The sequence below is a fragment of the Castanea sativa genome, chromosome 4 (genome assembly GCF_040712315.1).
Source record: "Castanea sativa cultivar Marrone di Chiusa Pesio chromosome 4, ASM4071231v1".
Taxonomy (NCBI): Eukaryota; Viridiplantae; Streptophyta; class Magnoliopsida; order Fagales; family Fagaceae; genus Castanea; species Castanea sativa.
In genome coordinates this window covers 39320853-39339038 of record NC_134016.1, presented here as the reverse complement: position 1 = coordinate 39339038, position 18186 = coordinate 39320853, and the positions used below count along the sequence as shown (strand labels likewise).

The following is an 18186-nucleotide window of genomic DNA, read 5'->3' as shown; positions in this document are numbered from 1 at the left end:
GAGGGTGGAGTTAGACTTCTAATAGATCCCAGTTTACTTAGAACTCTTAGTTTTTATGGGCTTAGCCTCGACCAATGTCTGCCCAACTTTTATAAGGTAGTAAACTGTGTGGGGCGTCTTAACCAACTGTACGACCTAAACCTTACACACCATGGCATTAACTTCCTTTATTCTATTCGGGGAAGCCTAAGGAACATGTATTACCTTCAAACCCAAAATACCATGGTAAAGTTGATATCTTGTCTCCCCGACTCCAATAGGAACTCCGCAAGGGAGCTAGTGAGAGTGAGTGGGAACTGGCTCAATGGAGAACTCACCTGTCCGACCTCTCCTTGCCAGATAGGTCGATGCCCTCTTTTTTGATTCTTTAGAATGACCCCGAAGCATGCATTTTCACTTTAAGTTTTCTTTTTTCTCTCTCTCTCTCTCTCTTTGTTGTTGTTTTTTTTTTGTTTTTTTTTGTACATTCGGTCTTTTACTATTGCCATGCATATTTTTATTAACTTTGTTCGTTGTTCCTTATTGCAGACTCCAAAAGCTTCCAACTTGACCTGTGCGTTGTACGAGCTTGGGAGCTGAACTTTGTCTTGCGCTCATAAATATTTGTGCACTACGAAAGGCAACTGAAATCCTCTCACTTAATTCTTGGTTGCATGCCTTTGTTTACTAGCTATCAAGACTTTCCGGGAGCTTTAATAGTTGGAAGCCCCCTCTTGTCCTATCTTGACGTTCAGTTGCCTGGATTCCTGCCGCACGAGCTTACTAGTGGGGAAGCTAGACATCAAAGGCCTAGAATAGTCCAGGAAAACTCACTTGAACCGATTCGGGACAATTCGGGTGACATGGTTGTTCATGGTTGGCCAGTGCATATTCTGGTTGAAGCCTTCATGTAAACACTCTAGACCTCACTAATTCGACCGTTGGGATGGTTCAATGGCACAATATGGCTCTCGAACATCGGTTCCTGGTAGCACATCTGGTCGGGGGACAAGTTGTCCCTCAACCGATTTCTCAACAAGCCAATCCCCCCTACGCCATGTCAACGCAAGAAGAGGAAGAGGGTAGCCGATGACCTTACTATTGGGTCTAGTACCCCTCCTACTGACCAGCCTCCCACTACTGCTATGGGTACTGCACTGACTCCATAGCTCGAGGAAACCCTCCACGGGGTTTGGCCTGCTGGTTAACCAGCTATGATCGAATCCCACGTGGCCTCCATTTCTAGATGGGAGTGCAACTTTTAACTAGGAGACAAAGTTCTGCTCACTAACTCTTATGTTCGGACTTGGAGGAATGACCTTAGGGGACAAGTCTCCGATAGCCTTAGCAAGGCTCTACTATTGCCTACTAATTTGAACCATTACATGGACTGCCAGGACAAAGACATTGTCCTGAAGTGGAAGTGGCTCACTATAGTTGTGAGTATAACTATTCCCCATTTGTTATCATCTCATTATTATTATATCTTTACCTTTTCCAATTTTATAGGTGTTAATACTCGGATCACATTGATTTTTCCCTATCATCTCTGTTAGTGTCCCAGGCTGCCTCAACTGACCCATGTGGTGAAGGGTCGGTTAAATGGCATGATGGAGGAAGCCGACAAGGAGAAGGCTTTAAAAGAAGTTACAGAGGCCAGCTTGAACGAGAAGACCCTAAAGCTGAACGTGGCAGAACGTCAAGTAACCACCGCGGAAAAAGCTTGGGAACTGGTTGAGTAGAAGGCTGAGGACTTGTAGGGGATGCTCGGTGAGGCCGAAGTCAAGCTTGTTAAGGTTTTGAGCATTATCTCTGCCCGTGACAAAGAACTTGCTCACTTAAAAGAGACAATGAAGAACTGTGAGCAAGTCTTTTATAATATGGGATTCAAGGATGCCGAAAACTCGGCAGGGGCAGTCATCTTTCAAGCTCGAAAATTCGTATTTACAGAAGGTTGGATGGTGGCGATGAATGGGATCAGTCTCCTTGACACCTCCCTTTTTAGAGATGCCAATCAAATTCCTTTGCTCAATAACCATCCCATAGAAGTTCAAGCTGATGATCAATCTGAGGACGCTGATGAAGAAGAGGGGGGACAACCGTAGCATGAGGGAGTTGTCCTAACAAATTGATTCTCAAGTGGTGGTGATTGATGAGGAGAGTCCAACTACAGCCATTGCCACGGAGACGCAAGGTGCCCCCCAATTAACCCCTAGTTTAGTCCCTTTAGTTGCTCCTGAAGCTCCCACAACCACCTTTGCCGTGCCTTGCCTTGAGAACCAACCACCTGACTTCTTGAACCATTTTCTACTTTTTATTTCTTATTTCTTGTAGGGCTAGTCAAACTTTTTTGTATCTAGCCAAGTGATATTTTATTCATGTATTGAACTTTATTTAGTTTACTTAATACTGAATGTTTGAACTTCTTTAGTTAAATTGTTTGCTTATTGCTCCACTTTATTTCCTTGTACATTTAATTTGTTCTTCACACTGTTGTATGCTCCAATTAGAGTGTGATTTCATGACTGAACCCCTTTCATACATATGATTTATTATTTTTGAGTGGAATCATGCCATCATACTTCAAGAAATCCCAAGTGTTAATGATCGGTAACACACATGCAACATTTATCCATTCCATGCCCGATGGGTTTATTAATTACAGTCCCTTGGACTACAGATTCAAACAATGAGCCATTTTGTTAGGACATATGTAATTGAATGTTAGGAACATATGTCAACATTTTATGTAATTGGCTAATCCTTTGACAAAACGCACAATACTTGTAATTAGGTAGATCTAGGATGTGTTTGATACTTCAAAGAACAAGTGTTCAAGTCTAGTATTGAAGCCATGCAAATCTGTCCAAGAAACAAGTGAAGAAGTGTTGATTCATTAAAGCTCGACAGCTGCTCTACAGATAGCTATCTATCGAGGTCTCGACAGCTGTATTTATCGAGTTTTATGAAATTCAGATTTTCAGATCTGATTTTCGGCCCATGCTGACATGTATATGTAGGGTTTCTTTTCTCACAACCCTAGACATATATAAAGCTTATTTTAGAGGCCGTCACATATGAGAATACAAGGAGAACACATGCAAAAAGTGACTGAGTGCTTATTCTCTCTGAAAGAAGCTACTGCGTCTTTGTGCTTTAGAGTTTTGTATCCAAGTGCTTCTTGATCTTCATTGTTGATGAAGTGAAAGAATTTTGCAGCCAACATTCTTCTTCCTCAAGTTGGTGAGTGAGTTACGTACTGGGATTTGTGCAAAGGAGTTAGTCACATACTGGGATCCGTGTATCAAAGGGTGGCGTTCATATATTGAAGAGTTCAGAGGTTCTGAAGTGGTAGAAGGTTTCTATTGTAAGTTCATCTACGGGGATTGTAGAGTCTAGGGACAAAGGCTTCGTACTAGATTTGAAACTTTTCTTTACTATAGTGGATTGCTTTTCGGGAAGGTTTCCCCTAGGTTTTTTACTATGAAACTAGTTTGTTTCATTGGTTTTCCTAGGTTATTATATCTTGTCTTATTTACTTTTTCGCTGCATATAATTTTAACGTGATATTGATGTTTGTTTGTTTTAACAAGTTTTATTCATAATAAATCTAATTAACAACTTAGGTATAAAACTTGTTAATTCTATCAACCGGGGTCTACACATTTCAACCGAGGCCCTCCTTATTAAGACAGTCTTTGTTTCTAGGAAGAGTTTGTTAATTTCTTTTACTAGTTAGTGAATAGGTTTAGTTCAAGACAAGGTTCTTATCCTCAGAATATTTTTTTAAGGCCTCCACTTGATCGGTGATCGGAGTTAGACCGAGGCCAGGTTTCAATCCCTAGGAAAATTTTCATTAAGGTTTCCCCCTAGTCGATGACCAAAGTCTGGCCGAGGTTGAGTTTTTTCCCTTAGAAAAATTCATTAAGGTTTCCACTTGGTCGGTGACCGAAGTCAAGCCGAGGTCAGGTTTCTATCCTTAGAAAAATATATTAAGGTTTCCACTTGGTTTGTGACCGGAGTTAGACTGAGGCCAAATTTATATCCTATAAAAATTCATTAAGGTTTCCACTTGGTCAATGACCAAAGTCAAGTCGATGCTAGATTTTTGTCCTTAGAAAAATTCATTAAGATTTCTATCTAGTCGGTGACCGGAGTCAGGCCGAAACCAAATTTCTGTCCTTAGAAAAATTCGTTAAACTATTTAACAACACATAATGTAACAATTGACTTCATTGCACATTCTCTATTCAAGCTCATTTACAACCTGAAACACATATTACAATTTCTGTTCCACATTTACTAGTAATACTTTTTTCATATTACAAATGCTCCATGGTCAGGGTAAATGTCTTTCTTTCATATCCTCCAAGTAATAAGCCCCTGTCCTAGTTACGACCATCACTCGATAGGGTCCTACCCAATTCAGGGCGAGCTTCCCCGCACTTTGATCTTTCATATTCCCCACCGCTTTACATTCTTGTTATACCCCCGGGCTAAATTCTGTTGATAATCAGCAAGACGGAAGGATACCATGTCTCGTCTTTCCTTCAAGGAGTCTAAGTTCTGGACCATTTGAGCATCATTATTGCTTCGTAAGAAGTCTGTAACTCTTATGCTTATCTCAATTGGTATTACCTCCTTCGCTTCGTACGTCATAGAGAAGGGAATCTCACCTATTGACCTTCTTGGTGTGGTTCAGTAGGCCCACAAAACATTCAGCAATTCCTTGGCCCAGTTTCCTTTCGCCCCTTCCAAACTTTTCTTCAAACCATTAATTATTGTCTTATTGGTTGCTTCACCTATCCATTGCTCTGGGGATATGCAAGTGTCGAGTACCTATTAATTATTCCCAGATTACTACAGTAATCCTGAAGGGCCTTACTATCAAACTGCAGTCCATTATCTGAAATTAGCACTTGAGGTACCCCAAACCTTGTGAAGATGTTTTTCCACACAAACTTCTTCACATCCACATCCCTTATGTTCGCCAAGGCTTTGGCTTACACCCATTTTGTGAAATAATTGGTAGCAACCAACATAAATCTCCTGTTTCCCATAGCTCGAGGGAACAATTCAATTATATCCAAACCCCATTGTGCGAAGAGTCAAGGGCTAGTGACCAGGTTCAATTTTCCGCCCGGTTGATGAATGATTGAGGCATGTCTTTGGTGTTGGTCACACTTTTTAACATAGTTGACCGCATCCTGTTGCATACTCGGCCACCAAAATCCTTTGCTCATAGATCGGTGAGACAAAGACCTTCCTCTCAAATGTCCACCACATATCCTTTCATTTAGCTTGGCTAGAAGTTTGGTGACTCTATTTGGATGGAGATGTAACAAATAATGACCCCCAAATGAATGCTGATATAAATTTTTGTCCTTGGAAAGCTAGAAACGAGCCGACGTTCTCCGTACTTTCTCTAACTCTTTCGAATCAGTTGACAAAGATCCATCAGACAAGAGCGAAATATAAGGATCCATCCAACTTGGTTTAGGCATCGTAGTTTATGATACAATTGCATGATGCTCTATACTCGGATGCTCCAATAACTCTACAGAGATCATTTGGGGAATACATTCATTCGACGATGAAGCCAAAGTGGCCAATGAATCAGCAAGATTATTTTGACTTTTTGGTATCTTGACCATGCCTACTTTTTGAAAAGCTGCTTGTAAGGCCCCAAACAACTTCATGTACTGCTGCATATGAGCATCCTTTGCCTCAAAGCTCCCATAAATTTGACTTACCACTAATTTCTAGTCCAATAATACCTCAACTTCCTTGGCACCAAGCTTCTGGACCGCCTTAAGACCAGAAATGAGAGCTTCGTACTTGGCTTCGTTGTTTGAAGCACAAAAACCTAATCTTAGTGATTTTTCCAATCGTAATCCCTTGGGAGATATCATTACAACCCCGATCCTCTTGTATTAGACGCACTGTCCACATACACGCACCATTTCTTAACCATAACTTGGCATATCCCAATGGGAACTCTTGGTTCACGGGTGAATTCAGCTACAAAGTCTACTAACACCTGACCCTTAATAGAATTCTTTGGCTTGTACCATATGTCAAACATCCCAAGGTTGGTTACCTATTTAGCTATCCTTCTAGTGAAATCTGACCTTCTCAAAAGTGACTGTAGGGGGTACTCGGTCAGCACCCATACTATATGGCTTGAAAATAATGTGGCAACTTTCTCGTAGTATGCACTAATGCTAATGCCATTTTTTCTAACGAAAAATACCAAATTCTGCATCCACCAATGTTTTGTTGAGATAATACATTGGCTTTGGATCCCTTCCTGATGTCTTAGCAATACTGAGCTCACCGTATGGCCGGAAACTGCCAAGTACATATACAAATCTTCTTCGGGCTCGGGTCGAGATAAAACAGGCGGGCTAGCCAAATAAGACTTCAGGTCTTTGAATGCCGCATCGCATTCCCCGTCCACTGAAAACCCTTCCACTTCTTCAACAATAGTAAGAATGGTCTACACCTATCCGTTGACCTTGAAACGAACCTATTCAGGGCGGTAATCATCTTAGTGAGTTTTTTCACTTCTTTATGGTTAGTGGGCAGTTTGAGCTCTTGAATTTTTGAAATTTTATTGGGGTTGGCCCCTATTCCTTGCGTAGTTATCATGTAACCCAAAAACTTACCCAACCTCGTGCCGAAGGCACATTTGTCTGCATTAAGGCATAACTTATGTCGCCTCAATATTTCAAAAACTTCTACTAGATTAGGAACGTGCTCTTCATTTCTTCTACTCTTCACCACCTTGTCGTCAAAATAGAATTCTACCGTTTCACTGATTTGCTTCTTGAACATCCAAGTAACCATTTGTTGGCATGTAGCCCTTGCATTCTTTAACCTAAAAGACATCATTGTGTAATGGTAATTACCTTCAGGTGTAATGAAAGAGGTTTTCTCCTGATCCTCAAGTACTAAAGCGATCTGATGATAACCTTGAAAGGCATCTAAAAAGCTCATTATTTGGTGTTCGACTGTAGCATCTACCAATTGATCTATCTTTGGTATAAGGAATGAGTCCTTCAGGCTTGTTTGGTTGAGATCTGTAAAATCAACACAAACTCTCTATTTCCCATTTTCTTCTTCACCACTACCGTATTAGATAACTACTCGGGGAAAAACACCTCCTTGATGGCCCTAACCTGCTTCAATTTCTTCACTTCCTTCTTCCCTGCTTCCACATGTGGTTTTGTCGATCTCGTCGACTTTTGCTTTTTCAGCGTGACCAAAGGATCTACATTCAACTGATGTGTAATAAAAATCGGGTCCACCCCAGGAACTTCATACGGATTCCATGCAAACACATCCAAATTATGTATTAATGATAGAAGAACTTCTACTCGATTTTCTACTTGCAAACTTTTCCGAATTTGAAAGTACCTATTAGTATAAGGCAATATTCGCACCTGAACTAATTCCTCCGTGCTGATAGGCTTTCCGTGCTCTGTAATTGATATAATTGCTTCGTTTTAACTAGGTCCTTTTGTTTAATCTCATGGTTTATCGTAGCCACTAAGCACTGTCTTACTACTTTTTGGTCGGCTCACACCATAACAACCCCATCTTCAGTTGGGAATTTGATCTTTTGGTGTAATGTAGAAGGTACTGCACCCATAGCACGAATCCAAGGCCGTCCCAAAATTGCAATGTATGGTGAAAAAGCATTAACCATTATGAAATTTACCTTGACTTCCTTTCCCTCGAATACTATTGAGAGTTTTATCTACCCCTCAGGTATTACTACTTTCCCATCAAATCCTACTAGTGGTGTGTCATACTTACTTATATCCTCTGGCTTCAACTCTAGTCCCTTTATATGGATTGGGGTACATGATCTTAGCCCCACTCCCTTGATCTACCATGACTCTTTTCACTGAGAATCCACCAATCCGTGAAGTCACCACCAAGGCATCATCATGTGGTTAGGATGTTCCTTCTAAATCTGCTTCACCAAAAATGATTCGGACTGAAGTCCTACTGAGCCTCTTCTTAGGTTGGTCTGTGGTATCTGCTTCAGGTGGGGTCACTACACTTAATATGCCCTTCCGATGGCTCACACTTACTCCCATGGAAGTTGCATGAATAACCCTGATCTCTAGCCTGCACTTACCCCTTTTTGGCTGACCACAAATTCCTTCAAATGCCCTGCCTTTATGAGTTTCTCCAATTGATCCTTCAACACACAGCACTACTCAGTAGTATGACCTTTCTCTCTATGGTAAGTGCAATACAAACTCAGAATCCTTTTAGCCGGGTCCCCACCCATCTTCCTTGGCCATTGAAAGTAAGGTTCATTCTTGATTCGCTCGAGGATCTTACGTCAAGTCCATACTCAAGACCCTTGGCTCCCTTCTAGTTCTCTGTTGAAACCTCTTGGGACGATAATCTTTATTGTATTGTGAAGAGGCTGGGGCTTTGCCTTTGCCCTGTAGGTAGTCGTCTTCCAATCTCTTATACTCCTCAATTCTTCTCATAAGCTGATACATGTTCTTGGGGGGACGCATGGTTAGAGAGTCCCTCAGTTCTGACTCTTAAGGGAGCCCAAGCCGGAAGGTACCAGTGGCTACTTGCTTATTCCCCCCTCCTATCTCATTATATAACTCTCAGTACCTATTTGCATAAGATCAGAGGGTCTTCCCACTCCTTATGCTTATGGACAACAATGCGTTAATTGGTTGAGGAACCTCGCTGCACGTTATAAATCACGCCCCTAATGCCTGCATCAACTCCTTGAAATTGCGAATAGAGCCTTTTCTTAAACCATTAAACCACCTCATTGTTGTTGATCCGAGGCTGGACAGGAACACCTTGCACATCAAACCATCGTTCTGGGAATAAAGCGATATCTTCTGAATATAGTGACTTACATGCTCCACCAGATCGGTTTTATCATCATAAATGGTAAATGGAAAGCGGGTGAAATGCCTTGGCATTTCCATACGCTCAATTTCATCTAAAAAGGGTGAACAGGTAGCTCTCCTCAACACCCAACTCATGGCGTCCAACGTGGCATTATGATGCTTGTGCCTATTACGATGGGGGGATTCATAAGGACGCCCCATGGTTTCGTGAGATTTGTCCCTCGACCAACGTGAACTGCCACCACAAGGTGACTCTACCCCTGTGTTATCAGGGTTATCAGACAAGTCTTTTGGGTCCCTCCTACAACATCAGCCTCTCAACTCAATCTCTAGGTCCTCAACTTGCTTTCGTAAATTCTCCAGCACTCATTCCCAATTGCTGTAATAAGATCGCTCGGGGATATAAGATACGGTTCGTTCCCTTTGCAAAGACCCTTTGTCTGAATCATGCCTAGTTGATACCCTTCTTGCATGCATTTCTTTTCCCTTCTACACTCCCTTTCCAACCTCCTACAACCCCTTGAGGAAGCCCTCAAATGATTTCCTCCAACAAAGCCTTCATCAGCATGCGGACCCTCCATAGTTGGACAATATCAAGCTAGCTCGAAGCCTCTGGTTGAGTAGGATCCCTACAAACAGTGCCAATTGTGGTCTTCAAACCTATGAGAGCTGTTGTCTTAGGCTAAGGATTTCGGCCCTTAATTTATTTATTAGTGGGTTTCCTAAGAATCCTACGGGTATGGCTCCAAACACCAATTAGATACTCCAATTTGTATATTTTCTGTGAACTTTTGGACCTACACGCCTGGTCCTCTGGTAGTTCTTCTTCTTCCTTTTTACTGTCATCCCCTCTCTCTGTTTCAACTCTTTTCCCAAATTTTCACAATTTTTCCAATTTTTTTTTCCAACCAACCCCCTTGTCTACCTTCCCTCTCCTTATATAGTCTCTCTTTAGTGGGGTACTAATCATTATTGTTTCACCAATTCTCATGCATCTCCACTTTCGCTAGAATCCCAAGAAACCATCATGCCTTTTGAGGATTCTTTTGAAACATGTTCCAGACGCCAAATAGCGTTTGGTAGTGAGTTCCCCAAAGGCACTAACAACTCTTGGCAACCGACTTTAGTTTAAGCATTTCTTCATCAATTTCCCACTACCTCATCAATGGTAGTAGGCCGAGCACTATGGGATTCCCCCAAAAATTAATTTCTATGTCCCATTACACGTGTTGTCGGGTTTGGCTCACCCCAACTGGGTTTGAGGTCCACTTCCATCTAATGGGCTGGCTTTGGTTACTTAAACTGATCTTGGGCCTTAGTTAAGTGGGTTGGTTCATGCACATATAGTTGTGAGAATGAGAAATCACAACTTAGGCAGGGGATTAAGACAAGTCTCTAGGTGATGACCCTATCGATAATATCTTACACCTAGATCGAGGTTTTTACATTTTGGAGTCGTCAATTATTTATTTAAGGTTAAAAACAAGAAATCTAGAAATGTAAATGAAATACATACTTATTTTCATTAAGAGATTTCAAATTACATTGTATAGAATGAAAAACGGAAATTACAAGAAATTAGTATTTATTTAAAATGTAAGAAAAGTTAAATGGATTTTGTTCTTAGTTACATTTGAAAATGTAAAATTACATTGGATAATTCACTAATTTAGAACTGTTGCTCTAATATTGGAGCTTGGGTTATAAGATATGAAAGTATTAGGCGCCCACTTTGCCCCACTTAAGTTAATCTTTTAGGAGTTAATGGCCATATCAAGTTATGTTGATTCATGGTTTTAGAAATTGGATCGGGCCAAAACTGGTTTTGCCTTCAGTTCCGATTTTTTATTGGTTTTGGCCGGTTTTATTGGACTGGACCCGGTTCTCAGTTGAATCGACTAGTCCAGTCCAGTTTTTAAAACAATGATTTGATCATCATGTGAACAAACAAAGAGCACATTAGCAAAAATATTTTTAACGTCTATAAAGTGAAAATCCCTTGTACTATAGTGAGTATTCTATTTTATGTTTCACCAACCACGAACCACAACTTAACAAATGACTTATTGTAATTGATGGAGTATACAGAAGAACTCTAAGAAAACATAATATATATTTTTTATTCTAGGTGTTTAACTTTTTTTTCCATTGTTGATGAAATTCTAGGCATTCTTTATTTCCTCATATATAGGCAGGTGTTTGGTACAGTTATTTAAACAACAGTTTATAGTGTTTACATATTGAAACACGTATTTCTACAATACTTTTTAACCCACACGTATTTTTACAACACTTAAACAACGATACTAGAATCTCTAACTAAATAATGTTTCAAACAAGAGGTTTTTCTTTTTCGGACTGCATTTTCCCCTTGTCAACTTCATGAACACTGGTGCCACTTCCTTTGTACTTGTACCACTTTGCACACATTATGAAGTAACCAAAGTTTACTACCTCTATTGCAGCAATCAAGTAATAAAAGTAATCCAATCTTCCCTTGTTAAGATCTTGAGGTAACCATTGCCCATTTGCAGCAGTAGTCCTGTGAACTACTGACACCAAGAAACTACTCAAGTAATTGGACATAGCAAAACCAACAAATAAGCAAGACCCACCAATGCTTCTCATGTTTTCTGGGAATTGCTTGTAATAGAATTCAACTCCAGCAATGACAGTAAATGCTTCAGAAAGTCCTACCAGTGATAGCTGTGGTACCAACCACATACCAGAAAGAGAAGAAATTGCACCTCTTCTTGGGTCTATACCTACTGGTTTAATGAGAGCCAATGTTCTTCTCCTTTCTTCAACAACTGCTGACACAAGCATGGTGATTATAGCAAGAACCATGCCAACACCCATCTTTTGCAGGACTGTGATGCCACCTTCTTTGCCTGTGAACCTTCTTAGTATTGGGACTATGATACGGTCATAGATTGGTATCGAGATAGTGAGGGCAAGCATGTTGAAAACAGCGTAGGAGGCAGCAGGGATGTCGAAATTGGTATTGCCAAGGCGTCTATCAAATTGGAGGGCTTGGAATACTGCGTATGTTTGTTGTTGGACCAGGACAATACAGTATACACTGGCTGAGACCCATATGGGAATCACTCTCATCACGCATTTTACCTGTTCCACTTGCTGCATACTGCAAAGTCTCCATGGATTGGCTGCTGATCCATCAGATTTTAGTTGGTCTTCAGGGGTTCTGATTGCAGCTTTATCTAGAAACCTGAGGAAATCATTGCCTTGGTTGGTTATTGCAGATTTCGGGCCATATCAGCTAAAGAAAAAAGGGTCAATGTGTAACTGGACTTTGTTGAGTGTGTCCTAAAGGTAGAATAGTCTTAATACACAAAACTTGGAAAATGTATAGATGTGTGATGAATAGAAATCTTATGTACATTGTTTCACTTTATACTCATGTATGATCGATAAATGGTCTCACAACCAAATTTTAAGGTACGAGACTAATAAAAATGGCAAGAGGCATAGAGTTTTAAGGAATAAAATTTACTTTAGTAGATGAGCAGTTTCTGTTACCTGAACTGGTCCGTGTAAGGAAGCTTGGAGTTGATGGTACTTGTGGAAATATAATTAAAAAGGGAGAGCCATGGTTGCTCTGGTAGTTTCAATTGCCTCTTCTTGACTGCGGCCACTATAACCTGCACTATGTTTGCCAAAGGACTACCCTCGGGTTTTAGAATCACATAAATTCGTGTTCCAAGAAAGAAGAGTACACATGATAAGAGCATCAGGAAAGTAGGAATCGCCAACCCCCAGGCCCAGCTCACACTGGATTGCACGTATACAATGAATGTTAAAGATACCATCATGGCAAAAGTGAAGGTGAAGTAGTACCAATTGAAGAAGCTGCTGATTCCCCTCTTTCCAGATTCAGTGTTGGGATTGAATTGGTCAGCACCAAAGGCCAAGTTACACGGTCTAATGCCACCAGCCCCTACAACAAGTAGTCCCAGGCTGCTTAATAGAAAAGCCATTTGCCATGGTGTTGGTCCAGGGCAATTTCCTATCTCTTTTGTTTCACAGTGGGGAGGATGCAGTTTTGCAATTGCTGCAGTTAGACACAGTACAAGCATCCCCTTTTAAGCAAAAAATAGAAAAGAAAAAAGATTAGAGATGCAAGGTATCAAACGGTCACAGATGAAAAGTGTACGGAAATGGATATTCTTCATTTGGAATGGTTCCTTTTAAATAACGTGTAAGTTTGTACATTATTAAATCCTGGAAACATAGTTTAGTGAAGTGAAGCTATTATGACTTGGATCCAGTTGGAGGTACACTATGTATTGAATGGTTTATCAAATGGGAAAATCGAATTCAGTACTCTGATGCTAAACTTAGTTTGGCATCAGTTTTGTTATTGTTGTTTACAATTTCTTACGGGAACATGCACACATGCTTATCTAAAACTATGTTTAAACTTCACAGAAAGATTGTGAATATATAGTAGTGCGATAGCAGTACCAAAAAAGAGGCGACTGAGGCAAAACCCAACGTGTTGTAACGGCCAAAGTAAGTATCACAGAGGAAAGCTCCAAGTAAGGTAGCAAAGTGGGTGGTACCATTGAAGATGTTGATAAGAAGTGTGGCAGTGATGCTCTTCATGTTAAACACAGTAGTGAAATAGACCAAGAGGTTTGTTGATGTGCCAAGGGTCCCTAGCTTCTCAAAAGTCTCATTGCCTGCATCATTGGTCATCAAATATAAGAAGAAGAAGAAAAAAATTAATGTTTTAGAATTATGCTCTTCCTCTCTTTCCCTTTTCTTTTCTTACCTATAACAAATGGCATGGCTTTAATTCCTCTGTAGTTTATCTGAGGCTCATCTGTTGTAACGGCCTTGTTGTTCTTCTCCATATCTCCCTGCGCTTCCCCTTTGCTGGTTTTGCTATATGTTTGTTTGTTGCATAGAAAATGCTTACTATATATATATAGAACTGAGAGGAAAGACATTGAAGTTTCACTATGCTATTCACTTGTTTAAGTTCCTCCCTCAGTGGAGTCATTTCTTTCACCTTCAGAAATACTTGTCCGAAAATGAGAGTTTTGGATTTATCAGTGCAGTGCAATGCAATAATTTGTTCTCCTTAAATCATGAAATCAATGAAGAATAAAAAACTAAAAACAACATCTATACTTATCTATACCATGTGAGCATTTGGATTTAACGTTTTCTGCATTTGTGTTTACAAATGCAAGGGACCCACGCTACAGTACACTCACTAAGCCGGCGTCTGCGTCTGGCGTTTCCTTCTTTTGTTTTTTTTTGATGCACGCGAATTACTTTGTTTAGGAGACATCACGCACTGTTCACGGGACCCACTACCACTTTATTCAGGAAAAAAAAAATATTAAACATGGGTCTCATAGTACTATTCACACATTTAAAAATTATTTTGCTACAGTGTTTTCAGTTTCCAGTTTTCAGCAAAATAAGCAGTACCCAAACGGACCCTATATATAATAATGGAAGTATTGAAAAAAAAAAAAAAAAATTTCTTTCTTCCCTTAAAGTTCCTTAGAAATGTGTTTAACCACTTAAGAAACTTTCATTGTCAAACTCTCATGTATCTAGGTCAATGATCCTAAACCCTGCAAGAACCAAATTTCATATTTAGCATTAAAAAAATCAAATAAAGATTAATCCCTCAATTATGTTTTGAGATTTTCTATTGTCTATGGGATTGCAAGATCAAATTAATATGTGTTGCACATAATAAGAAAAAGTGTGCTAAACATAATATTTGTTGAAACCAAACATAAATTGCGAAAGGTTTGACAGCAAAAAAGAACCATTGAGTTAAAAAAATATGAAAGCAGTAATTGGAGTGTAATTACAGTGTATACTCTATTATTTTTTCAAAACTAACAGAGGTAAATACATTAAACTTTGGTTTTTTAATTTTTTTAATTTTTTTACATAGCGGTAAATAAATTTCAAATGTAAGAAAACTAAAATGTCAAAAATAAACAAATTGAATAGGTAAAAAACAAAAATATAAAATAAAAATTGTACAACATGAATACAGTGGGGACTAAGAGGACCTAAGCAAGTATTTGGGCCTCGGGCTTAGTTGATGGGCTCTAGTTTGTTTTAGGCTAAAAACCTCTTAGAACTGTAGCTCGGCCCACGAGATGAGAGCCCGAGGATTCGTCCGAGGACGAATATCTCCTCGGACAGACCCACGATGACCCTGGGATTCGCTAAAAAGATCAAGGTAGGGTTACGTAAAAATCGTTGGTTAAAAGGGGGACTTAAGCGCCCTCCAGACGCAACAGTGTGAGGGAAATATCTTATGAAAAGGCTGCTACCTCCACATTAAAGACCCTACACCTACATTCCTGGCCGCATTAATGGGGAAATGACCCCTGGACAGTAGAATAAAAACTTTCTAGCTATTATATAAGGACTTGAAGAAGGTGGTAGAGAGGGGAGGGGGGAGTTAGCAGAAAAAGAACTAAGAACTGTAATTCTGGCATATAAGAGAAACAATACATAAATCGTCATCGGCTTACGTCCGAGGAGGTTCCCTTGTCATATTTGTTTATTATTTGCAAAGATTGTGGCATTCTAGCCTGTTTGTCAAGTTTCCAACACCCCTAAACTAGATTTCAAATCCACACTCTACAAATCTTATTGTTTAAGGCTCATTGGGCCTGAGCCCACGTCTATCTTTGGGTCCAGGTGCAACTGTGCGCTTACAATTGGCGCCGTCTGTGGGAATCTAGTGCTGAAAAGGAACTTGAACACTATGGCAGGCTTAGGCTCACACCATGCAGAATCTCAGGGATCGCAACCGGAGGATCTGTTCGAACGCCTTGAACGCCGGAGGGATCGAGAGGGTAGCGTTCACACTGAGTATCCTAGGACGAGTCGTACTCACACTGGAGGTGCCAGTACCGCCCATGAAGATGGTGCTAAAGCCATGCAGAAGGAGATTGATCACCTTAAGAAGAAGCTGCGCCGCGTCAGGCCCGGGCATGCTTCACCCTCATCCAGTATATCTTCCGGGAGATCCCGGGGAAGTAGTTACAGCTCTAGGTCATGGTCACCCCCCAGCAGAGCGTCCTCTGGTGAAGAGGATGGCCTATCGGGTCGTAGGACCAGGAAGCTCCCCTCCAGGGACTTAGGGAACGATGCCATGAGCCGGGCGTTGCACCAGCTCTCCAAATCGCCATTCTCGCGCAGGATTGAGAATGGGAGGCTCCCCAGGAGGTTCACCTAGCCCACCTTCACCATTTATAACGGCCGGACTGACCCGGTGGAACATTTGAGCCACTTCAACCAGAGAATGGCTGTGCATTCTCACAGTGAGACTTTGATGTGCAAAGTCTTCCCTTCTAGCCTGGGACCTGTTGCTATGAGGTGGTTCAACGGTCTTAAATCGGGGTCTATAAGTTCGTTTGGGGAGCTGACTAGAGCATTTGCGTCACGATTTATTACATGCAGTAGAGTTCCTCGACCGTTGGACTCACTGTTGTCTATGGCTATGAAGGAGGGCGAGACGTTGAAAGCATACTCCGACAGGTATTGGGAGATGTTTAATGAGATAGATGGTGATTTTGATGAGGTGGCGATCAATACTTTCAAGGTGGGCCTTCCAACTGACCATGACTTGAGAAAGTCCTTGACTAAAAAACCCATACGGAGCGTACGTCGCCTCATGGACCGTATTGATGAATATAAAAGGGTTGAGGAAGACCAACAGCAAGGGAAGGGTAAGGCAAAGGTTATCCCGCAGGAGAGAAGGGATTTCAGGTTGGACAGGTATCACAACAGCAAGCCGAGAAGAGATTACTCCGTGTAGTCTGGCTCGGCGGCACCTCAGGCAGTTAATACTGTGTTCCGAGAGCCGGTACACCAGCTACTGGAGAAGGTCCGTAAGGAACCCTACTTCAGATGGCCCGGTAAGATGGCAGGGGATCCTGCCAAGAGGAATCAGAATCTCTTTTGTCAGTACCATCAAGACGTGGGTCATACTATAGAGAACTGCCGGACCCTCTGGAATCACTTGGAGCAGCTTGTTAGCGAAGGGAAGTTGAAGTAGCACCTGTACCAACCTAGCAGGCAGGGCAGTTAGTCTGGCTTGAATAATCAGAGGAATAACTCATCTCAGCCTTCTTTAGGAATGATCAACGTCATCTTTGCGGTGCCGGGCAGGACTGGCTCATGTCCTATTAGGGTGCTGGCCATCTCGGACTCCCAAGCCGAGGAGGGGGGCTCCAGGCCAAAGAGATTGAGGCTAAACGTGCTCGTCTTGGGATTTTCAGAGGAAGATAAGGTTGGGACCATCCAACCTCATGACGATGCCCTAGTGGTTACGCTGAGGATAGGGAATTACGATGTGAGAAGAGTAATGATTGATCAAGGCAGCGGCGCAGATATCATGTATCCTGACTTATTTAAGGGGCTAAAGTTGAAATTAGAGGACCTCACCCCTTACGACTCGCTGTTGATAAGTTTTGAAGGGAAGACCGTTATACCTAAGGGACAAATTCGCCTACCTGTGCAGTCTGGCTCCGAGACGGTCGAGGTGGATTTTATCGTGGTCGATGCATATTCCCCATACACAGCCATCCTTGCTCGGCCCTGGCTGCACGCCCTGGGAGCTGTTTCCTCCACCTTGCATGTTAAGGTGAAGTTCCCTTCGGGAGAATGTATTGAAGAGATTCTCGGCAGCCAATTGATGGCCAGGCAATGCATATCGGCCGTAATACTACATCAGACCGAACCGCAGTCCTCGACCTCGGCTGTGAAAGACTTGTAGCAATTAACGACTCTGGATGCGCCCGACGCGGTGACAGTAGAGGATGCCATGTGCGAAGACCTTGAGAAGTTCTTGATATCAGATGATCCCGAAAGATTCTTTCAGGTTGGGATATGTTTACCTCACCAGGAGAAGATGGAATTAGTGGAGTTTCTGAAGAACAACATTGATGTTTTTGCCTGGGACCCCTATGAGGCCCCGGGTGTTGACCCAAACTTCATTTGTCATCATTTGAATGTCAATCCTGCTATTCCTCCTCGAAGACAGCCCCCACAGCGTTCCTCGAAGGAGCATTCCAAAGCCGTTAGAGAGGAGGTGCTCAAGCTCAAGAAGGTTGGGGCTATCAAGGAGGTTTTTTATCTAGAGTGGTTGGCGCATACGGTCGTGGTTAAAAAGAAGAGTGGAAAATGGAGAGTGTGTGTAGACTTTACAGACTTAAATAAAGCCTGCCCAAAGGACTCTTTCCCGATGCCCCGCATCGACCAACTAGTGGACGCCACGGTCGGCCATCCTCGGATG

General features: G+C 41.6%; 1 protein-coding gene across 2 annotated transcripts; it reads right to left on the bottom strand.

Annotated features, from left to right (window-relative positions):
- Positions 1-11117: 11117 nt before the first annotated feature.
- Positions 11118-13845, bottom strand: LOC142631516 (protein NRT1/ PTR FAMILY 2.11-like). 2 transcript variants are annotated; one of them, XM_075805679.1, is made up of 4 exons: positions 13675-13845; positions 13365-13582; positions 12420-12979; positions 11118-12108 (listed from the first exon to the last, which is right to left on the bottom strand). In XM_075805679.1, exons 1-4 carry the CDS (start codon positions 13754-13756, stop codon positions 11211-11213), a joined length of 1758 nt encoding a protein of 585 aa, XP_075661794.1. In that variant the 5' UTR covers positions 13757-13845; the 3' UTR covers positions 11118-11210. The 2 variants fall into 2 exon arrangements, with proteins under 2 accessions (XP_075661794.1, XP_075661795.1); XM_075805680.1 differs by having other exon boundaries at positions 12420-12951; positions 13463-13582; positions 13675-13832.
- Between the last annotated feature and the right edge of the window lie 4341 nt (positions 13846-18186).